The 8,942-nt window shown below is 53.3% G+C and overlaps 1 protein-coding gene across 5 annotated transcripts in view; it reads left to right on the forward strand.

Moving 5' to 3' along the window:
• Positions 1-6,480, forward strand: part of VAV2 (vav guanine nucleotide exchange factor 2) — a 122,021-nt gene extending 115,541 nt beyond the window's left edge. For 4 of the 5 annotated variants that reach the window (XM_030961583.1, XM_030961585.1, XM_030961584.1 and 1 more), the window contains 2 exons: positions 2,346-2,500; positions 4,041-6,480. In XM_030961583.1, the coding sequence (XP_030817443.1) occupies positions 2,346-2,500; positions 4,041-4,088 (203 nt within the window). In that variant the 3' untranslated portion in view covers positions 4,089-6,480. Of the gene's footprint in view, positions 1-368; positions 456-2,345; positions 2,501-4,040 lie in introns of all 5 variants that reach the window. The other variant, XM_030961587.1, reaches the window with a different exon arrangement.
• The last annotated feature ends 2,462 nt before the right edge of the window (positions 6,481-8,942 follow it).

An 8,942-nucleotide genomic window follows, 5' to 3' on the forward strand; every position in this document is an offset into this window, starting at 1 on the left:
ATGTTGTTTTGTCCAAAGGCCCGAGTGCAGAACTGCCTGCTTTGTGGGGAAAAATAACTTCTAAATATTTTTCTCCATGGTATATTTAGAAAAGAATATCAAAGGAAGACAGGTTTTAGAAGTTGGTTAAATACCTTTTTGCATTAAATACAACCCTAGGATGAATTTTGAGCCCCCAATGGCTCTGGGGCTGTGGCCAGACCTTTCCTCAGCTGTCCCAGCTTGGAGCCCCTGCACAAGACCCTCTGCATGCTTTGCCCTGTATCCCTCCATCAGCTTTTAAAGCATTGCACCTTGTAATATTTTATTTTATTTTCCTTTTTAATGTGTGTTCTGCCTCTTTCTGTTTCTCTCTGACCTCTTTGCAGCCTCCTGCGCTTCCTACAACTTTTCTTTTCTCAGTCCTCAGGGCCTCAACTTTTCTTCTCAGAGCTCCTCCAGTCCCTTCTGGTCAGGTACCAGTGCCTCTCCCTGCTGGAGAGACCTGCCACCATCCCCAGCTTGAAAGCCATCACCAGTGGGACCTGTGGGGTCCCCCCCTGTCCCTCCATCCCCACAGGCAGTTCAGGGGGTCCCCAGTGCTGCCCTGGCAAATCAGTTAATTAGCTTAATTAACCGTGGCTTGGTTGGCAGCAAAATGCACTCCCCAAAATCAAGGCAGGGAGGAGATGGACTTGTTGCTGTTTGAGAAAAGGGGCTAAAATTAACAAAAAAAAAAAAAGTGGATGTAGCACTTTGGGATCTCATGATGTACTTCAAGCTCCACCTGCTTATCCCATGTGTCTCACCCTGAGCATCAGCATCTCACCCTGTGCCAGCCTGCCCCTCCTTGTCCTCCAGGAGAACATCCCAGGGTTTGAGCTCTGCTGTCTGGGGCTGCCCAGGAGCCCCTTGCTGAGGGGACAGGGACACAGCTGTGCTCTCAGTTGTGTTTTGGGGCTCAGTGTCCCCACAGGGAGTGCAGTGTCATCCTTTCCAGGCTGTCAATCCTTCCTCCTGATGGGATCAGAGCAAAATCCTGCCAGAGTTTCTTCCCATTGAAGTTTTTATCTTTCAATTTCAATAATCACCAGCAAAGCCACATGTGCCTCCCTTGGGGCTGTGGTTGGGAAGAGCACAGAACTTTTCAAGCACAAATCTGGGATCTTGAGATTCTCTAACTGCATTGAAAGTTTTCTGTGTAGCAAGGGGCTCTGAGCAAGCTCCTGATGACAGAGCTCAAAGCTGCCGTGATTTCTGACCATCCTCCAGCCTGGCTGCCTGGCCAGGATGGACAAACCCTCCAGTGGTTGCACATTGTGTGTCCAACACCATCATCATCCTCATCTCCTTCCACGCCAAGAGCTGAAAACCTGGGCAAAGCTTTCCCTCAAACTTTGTTCAACCTTGGTTTGCACACTTTTACACTTGAAATTAACCCTTGGAAATCCTGGGAGAAAGAGGGGAGTGAAGCACAGCATCCCCTCAGGGTGTTTATTTCTTTTTTGTGAACTTCAGAGGACGTGCATTTTTTTCCTCTTCTGCCCATCCCATCCCTCCACTGTGCTTCTCCAGCCTTTTTTTCCCTGTGCCCAGACCTTGGGGCAGGAATGCTGAGTGCTGCCCCTGCCTTCCCCCTCCTTGTGCTTCCCCTGAGCATCCCCTGCCTGAAGTGTTGGAGATCCCTGGGGCTGCTGGTGCAGCTCAGCTCCTGGGATGGCTCCTGGGGTCATCTCCTCATCCCAGGGTGCTGCTCAGTGTTTGGCACCATTTGGTCTCGAATGGGACCAAGTTGCCAAGGTTTCCCTCTGGTTTCTCCCTGGCAGGGACAGGAGCAGGGAGGTTCCAGGTTAGGAGCTGGTTCCTCCTCATGGCAAAGCACACAGGATTCACTCAACACCTCTAGGAGAACCCATTCCCAGTAACTCTGGTTTTGAGATAGCTTAAATCCAAGTTGATTCACAAAGTGGTTCCATCAGGTGCTGGGAGCTGGGTGGCAGCTCCACAAGGCTCCACACTGAGCTGAACAGGATTTCCCCATGCTTTCTTTGTAAATGGTTCTGTATTCCTATGAAATCCTGCCTTTTACCACCTCCCAAAAATGCCCTTCACCCCAGTGACCCCCACCAAACCCCTGACCACCAGAGAGGAGCTTCCCAAGCCCACAGAACCCTTCAAACCCATCAGGAACCCCGTTTAACCCTGACCACGCCAACCCAAGCAGCTCGGGTGACGCCGCCCCTCCCTCTGAGCAGCTCCAGCTCTCAGTGCCATGGTGGAAAACCCAGGTTGAACCTCTGCAAGCTTTCCCCAGGCTTCAGCCAGCGTGGGGGCTGCTGCTGAGGCCGTGCTTTGTCCCCTGGCAGTGTTCACCCCCCGGGTCATAGGCACGGCCGTGGCACGGTACAACTTCGCGGCGCGGGACATGCGGGAGCTGTCGCTGCGCGAGGGGGACGTGGTGAAGATCTACAGCAGGATTGGAGGGGACCAGGGATGGTGGAAGGGGGAGACCAACGGAAGGGTGAGTGAGTGCCTCCAGGGGAATTCCTGCCCTGTTCCTGCAGTGGGATGTCCTTCCTGCTGCCAGGATGGCAAAGGGAAGGGTCTTGTATTCGTGGGGTTCCCCAGACGAGGGAAGAATGATGAATCTGACTCCACGTTGTTAGAAGTTAATTTAGCCTTCTAACTCAGACTCTTAGAAGGCTAATTTAGCCTTCTAAGATATTATTATATCTTATTTTAAGATACTATATTATATAAAAGAATACTCTACTAAACTATACAGAAAGGATACTTACAGGAAGCTAAAAAGATAATAATGAAAACTCCTGACTCCTTCCAGAATCTCGACACAGCTTGGCACTGATTGGACAATAATTAAAAACAATTCACACCAGAAACCAATGAAACAACCGCCTGTGGGTAAACCATGTCCAAACACATTCCAAAGGAGCAAAACACAGGAGAAGCAAATGAGATAATATTGTTTGCCTTTTTCTCTGAGGCTTCTCAGCTTCCCAGGAGAAGAATCCTGGGCAAGGGGATTTCTCCAGAAAATGTGATGGTGACAGGAGCGGGTGTGTCCCACATCCTCTCACTCTTTGCTGGGTTCTGGGTGGGTTGTCACCTCCTGAGAGCCACCTCTGTGTGGCCATTTGGTGCTTTGTGATATCCAGGGCACACAGGTGGGTGGGAGCATGTGGTGGAATGGTCTGATCTTCCCTAAACCTATGGAGGATGTCTGCAGGCCCTGGAGGAGGAAGGCTCAGCAGCCTGGGAAAACCAGCAGCTTGCTGGCTTGGCCTGGAATCTCACATATTCTGTAGCACTGGAGACAGATCCTTCCTGCCTGGTGCCTTGCAGGCAGTGTGTCCAAGGTGATTAGTCCATCCCAAATTAGGCTAATTAGGGCTCACACCATGAGGATCTGGCACATCCAGGACTGGCAACAGCATTTAATGGCAGGGCAGTAATCCCAGTGGCAGGACAGGAGCTCCCTTATAAAAAAACAGAGTTGGAAGGGCCTCATAAGGATCATGGTGTCCAACTATAGCCCCGATGAAGGAGAGGAATGACAAGGAGGACTCCCATCTTTTCAGATAGCTAATTAATTACTTTATTATACTATATTATTCTATATGATATTACATCTATATTACATTACATCTGAACTGCATCTGCCAAGCACTCAACTGCTCACAACTGCACAGAATCTCGTGACTGTCACCCAACAGTCCCCACGCACACACTTGGCCCTGATGGGCCAAGGAAACAAAACACCATCACTCTGGGTAAACAGTCTCCATGTTGCATTCTACTTTGGCACAACAGCAAATGAGATAAGAATTGTTTTTCCTTTCTCTGAGGTTCAGAGAATGTGAATCTCAGAAATATTCTTGGGAAGAATTGTGCCTCGCTTTTCTCTGTGAAGAGAAAAGCTCGCCCTGCACAGTACACCCCAACAACCCCACCCTGAATTCTCCAAATCCTTGAGCTCCAGCAAGCTTTGTGCTGCTCCCCTGGAGCTTCCCAGCCATCTCACCTGTCCTGTCTCCCCACAGGTGGGCTGGTTTCCCTCGACCTACGTGGAGGAGGAGGGCGTGCAGTGACCGCGGCTGTGGCCGCTGGAAGTCGTCGAGCGCCCGGAGCCAGCAGCTGCAGCCTGAGCACACTGTCCCCATGCTGGACACCTCCCAGGACTGTCCCTGCAGCCCCTCAGGACCCCCCCTGCGTGCAGGCTGCCCCAGCCTGGCCCCCTGTTCCGTGTACAGAAGATTGCTGGGCTGTGGGACGGCGCCGCTGGAGAGCCCCGGGAGAGCCGCGCTCTCCGCATGGACAGAGCTCAGAGACTCTGGGTGCCCAGCAGGGTGTGGGCACTGCACCCCTCCTGTGGCAGGGGGCTCTAAAAGCCACCCTGGGGATGCTGGAGGGAGGCTGAGGCTGGAGGTTTTGTGCCTGGGTGAGAGTTTGGGGAGTTCCAGGGCAGGGAGCCCCAAGGAGGCAACGCAGACCCCCTGCCACAGTGCTCGGGGCGTTGCCCAGGTCGGGATTTTGGCAGTGGCCCTGGCAGCCATGGGCAGCACTGTGCTGTGCCCAGGGTGGGGACGCCTGGCCTGGGAGGAGGAGAGGGCTGTGACCATTGGAAGTGGACCTCCAGGTCAGCCAGGAGGGGAAAGAGCCGTTTTGGCACCCCCGAGCCCATTTTGTTCACAGTCACCTCAGTCCCAGCAGCCTTGCTGCAGGCAGGGGGGTGCCCAGGGAGCAGACTGGTCCCACTGGTGAGCAGGAGGTCCCAATGCATTGCAGGACTGGAGATGTGCTCCACACAAGGGTTTCAGAGGCCACCAAGGCGCCAGGTACATGCAGAGGATGTGTCCGTGGGTCTGTCCTCCCCAAGCCAGGCTGATTTTCCTTGCAGCTGTGACAATTCCCACCTCATGAGCTCAGGGTGAACTCACCTGAACAAGGGCTACGGTATCAAGTCCTGAATCCTGTCTCTGAGCTGTGAAAGCATCTCCTCTTCCCAGCTGTGTGCACTTTTGGGGGCTAGCAGCGTTGCCCCCCACTCTTCCTCTTCCTCCCCCAGGCTGTTCCTGCTGCTGCTGTCAAGTAAAGGTCCGTGTGTTGTGACATCCCCACTGTGTCCTGAGCACCCTGTGTCCTTCCCAAAGTGCAAATAGAAACAAAACACATGTATGGGAGCGTGGCAGGGAACAGCTTCCCTGTATCTGAGCCCCAGGAGCTGCCTCTCTGAATACCTGGAGTTTTGAGCTGGTGCTTCCATGCCCTGCTGCTGTTCCCCTGGCATTTGGGATGGTTCCTGCTGTGGGATCCTGCTGCCAGTCTGGGAGATGCCAGTGCTGGCTGGGTGAGCAGTGCTGCTGCCCTCAGCCCCTGGCATGGGGGGGTTTGCAAACAGAGCAGCAGAATTGTGCTTGGGATAAGAAATGGAAGAGTTTGGATTTCTCAAGGATGAGGAAATGATGCTAACTTGGGAATTACATGCTGCTGCTCAGTGACAAGCCCAGAGCCACCCTGCTTTGCTCCCTGTTCGTTCTGGAGCTCTGGGAGTGCCCCCACTCGTGGGGTGTGAGGTGGGTGCAGCAGGCTCTGGCCAGGGCAGGGAGGAGGTGACAGGGACATGGGGGGCTCAGGGCATTCCCAAGGTACTGTTTGGTGCTAACCCCTCCCAGCCAGCCCCTCCATGCTCAGTTTGAGGGCAGCAGCCAGCAGGGAGCTGACAATTCCCTGCCCCTGTGTGGGGCAGAGGGTCCCGTTGCCATTGCAGAGGCTGTGCTGGAGCTGAGGGGGCGTTTTGGGTGGGTGGGACACACAAAGTCCTGATGGCTCCTGTTCTTCCTCACATCCCAAAGCCTTAGAGCCCTTCCTTTTTAACGTGGCCAATTTTGTAAGGTGGCAAGGGCATCACCCTGGGAGAGCACAGCCCTGTCCCAGGGACCCCAAAGGGACCCCCACCCTCTGCCCGCCCTGCCAAACCCCCTCCCCCAGAGAGCTCTCCCTCTTTGTGTTTACTGGTGTAAGAAACTTGTTAAAAAAAGAGATTGTTCTGTTTGTAAGTAATTATTCAGCCATTTGCCACAAATATATCTGTGAATAAGAAAGGGAAATTTTTTTTTTTTTTATGATGGCGAGAAAATTGGATGTATTATTTTAGGTCGTCGCAAGATCATTCGGGATTGCAATGGGATAAGTTGGAAAATAATATGTAAATTCCTTGGGTTTTTCCTTTGCACTGCACTAACTGGGGTAGGGTGGAGGGGGGCTTAAAGATAAAACTGTTTGTTTAATGGAATAGTTTATAGCTGGGAATTTGGAAATCATTTGGAATAGCTTGTAATGCTGGAATAGAAACTTTAGCTGCTACTTAGAAACCCTTTTGCATGTGGTTTTTCCAGGCCTTTTTAAGTTACAATTCATCAAAGTAAATTCCCCAACGGAAAAAAAAAAAAAACAAAAATAAAGTGTAATTTTGCTGATAGGTTTTTTTTTTTCCAGCCATGGTTTTTAATGTGCCAGGGGTGTCAGGGTCATGGTCACTAAAACCCCTTTGGCTGCACTGGGGCTCAGGGGTGGCTTGGCCCATCCAGGGAAGATGGGCGCTCCCAGGGATGGATCCTCCCTCATTCCTGGCATGAACAGTAAGTGTTTTTACCCCTCTAAAATTTGGAGTAGATCCCTCCTGTTCCTGTCAGGCTCCTTCTCATTCCTGCAGCAGCTGCCGCTCGTGCAGTTGTCCCATCCAGGAGCTTTCCTGTGGCTCCTCCTTTGCTGAGCTGAGCCCCTGCAGGGTGAAGGAAAGAGGCTGATTTTCCATGGCTTTAGTCACTCCTGGATATCATATTCCACAATCCCACCTGGCCCTGCAGGCAGCAGCGTGTTCCAGAGCAATAAATGAGCTGCACAGTTGCTTATAAAAACCTGAGGTGTTCGGGAGGCCTCACCTTGAGCAGGGATGTGATGTCCCTGTGAGCTGCCATGTCGTTTAATTAACAACATTAATTTTTCCCACCCTTGGAGGCCCCAGTGCTTCACTTTTCCCAGGTTCAGCTGGAAGGGGATGTACAGTGAGCAGAGGGGTTTTACTCAGAGAGCTGGGCACTGAATTTTGGATGCTGGTTTGGGAAGGAGCTGCCCAGCCAGGTGTTAAGCCTTGGTTCAGGTGCTGACCCTGCCTGGGATGAGCCCTTTCCTTGTGTCTGTTTGGTCTCAGGGCATCTCTCCAGCATTCACCATGGATGAAATACCAGGTTTAGCCCCTGGGTGGGTGGGATGGCACAGTCAGGCTGCCAAATGCAGCCCTGGAGCCTGCAACCAAGAGCTGGGCAGTGCAAAAATCTGTTCCCATTCTGTCCTGCCTCTGGGGACATCCCTGCCAGCCCGGGGCTGGGGCCACTGAGCCCTTGGGGAGTGGCTGGAGCTGGCAGGTGGGTGCCCCCACGGTGGCTTTGCTCAGCTTTGTGCCAAAATCTGCTCCTGGGGGTTGCTGCAGTGCAGGGTCTGACAGCTCAGCAATGAATGGGGCATTGATCCAGCGTGCCCAGCCAGGGCCAGGTGCAGTAACCAGAGCAGGAGCAGCGTTCCAGGGCCATTAACAGCAGAATAAACTCCAGCCAGCCCAGCTGGTTCCATCGTGCACAGCCCCTGGCCTGTCCCAGGAGGAGGGGGACACACCGGGCACAGGGTTTTATTTATTATCCTGATTTTTTTCCTGCACAGCCCCTGGCCTGTCCCAGGAGGAGGGGGACACACTGGGCATGGGGTTTTATTTATTATCCTGATTTTTCTCCCCCAACAAAAGCAGCTGCTGATGAAAATCCCCCCCCCCCATGAGCAGGGCTCTGAGCAAACACAGCGTGGGGGTGGCTGTGTTTGCTGGCTGCCCCTGTCACTGTGTGACAGCCACCTGCCCTGGCCCCCAGCCAGAGCGTGGCCACCTCCCTCTGCCCCTCTGGGGCTGAGCTCACCCAGCCCAGCCCAGAGCACCCCAAAACCAGGGGCCAAACTGCTGTGCCACCAGCGTGGGGAAACTGAGGCAGGAGAAACTCAGCACAGCTCTGCCCAGGACGACTCGGTGGGATTGGGGTGCTTTTGGTTCAGGGGCAGGTGCTGCTGGTGCTTCCCAAGCCCAAGGTGGGGTTGTGGGGCAGGGCTGAGCCCACAGCTGCGATGAGGATGAGGATGGCGTGAGGATTGGGGTGGCAGAGGCGATGCTGACAGTCTGCAGCACGCCTGGCTGGCTCAGCCCTGCACTAACCACGTTTGCTGTGACCTAGAAAGCTCCAGCTGGCGCCTGAGCCGCTGCGCTGCTTTATTTTAGAATTAACCTAAAAATTGCAGGGGGAGGTTGAACTGTGCGGGCTCCCTGTACACTGCACTGATCACCCCAAAAATTAACCCCCTCATTCCTGCTCTGGAGTCCCATCAGGGCTCACAGGGGCTGTGGGAGCTGCCACTGTCCCCACTGCCCATCCTGAGCTTGGTGAAGGGCTCAGGCTTGGGCTTGTATTGTTCTAGGTGTGCTCTAACCCAAAGGTCATATTGGTAATTGGGACAGGCTGATGAAATGGTTCTGGCCTGCCAAACAGAAACACCCCACTGCAAACAGGAGTTTAGACTTGTTTGCAGCTCTGTGGTTGTTCTGAGCAATTTAGTCCGCGCAGAAGCCTGCAGGAACTTCTGGGGCTCTCTCTGTAGAACTGAGAAGCTGGTTTTGTCTCTGGGAAAAGGAGGGGAAATGCTGCTGGAGACAGGGGATAAAGCTGGAATAAGGGAACCCCTCGGCTCCTGCTCAAACCCTTCCCAAACTGGGGCAGTTTGGGTACCACAGGGTGTCCAGCAGGCAAGAGCAGAGGGATTGGGCACTGAGGAGCAGAAAAGAGGCATTTCCACTCGATCTGGATGCTTAAAACTCCTCCCAGAAACCCATCCCATGGCTGCTCAGA

This window comes from Camarhynchus parvulus, chromosome 17 (genome assembly GCF_901933205.1).
Source record: "Camarhynchus parvulus chromosome 17, STF_HiC, whole genome shotgun sequence".
NCBI lineage: Eukaryota > Metazoa > Chordata > Aves > Passeriformes > Thraupidae > Camarhynchus > Camarhynchus parvulus.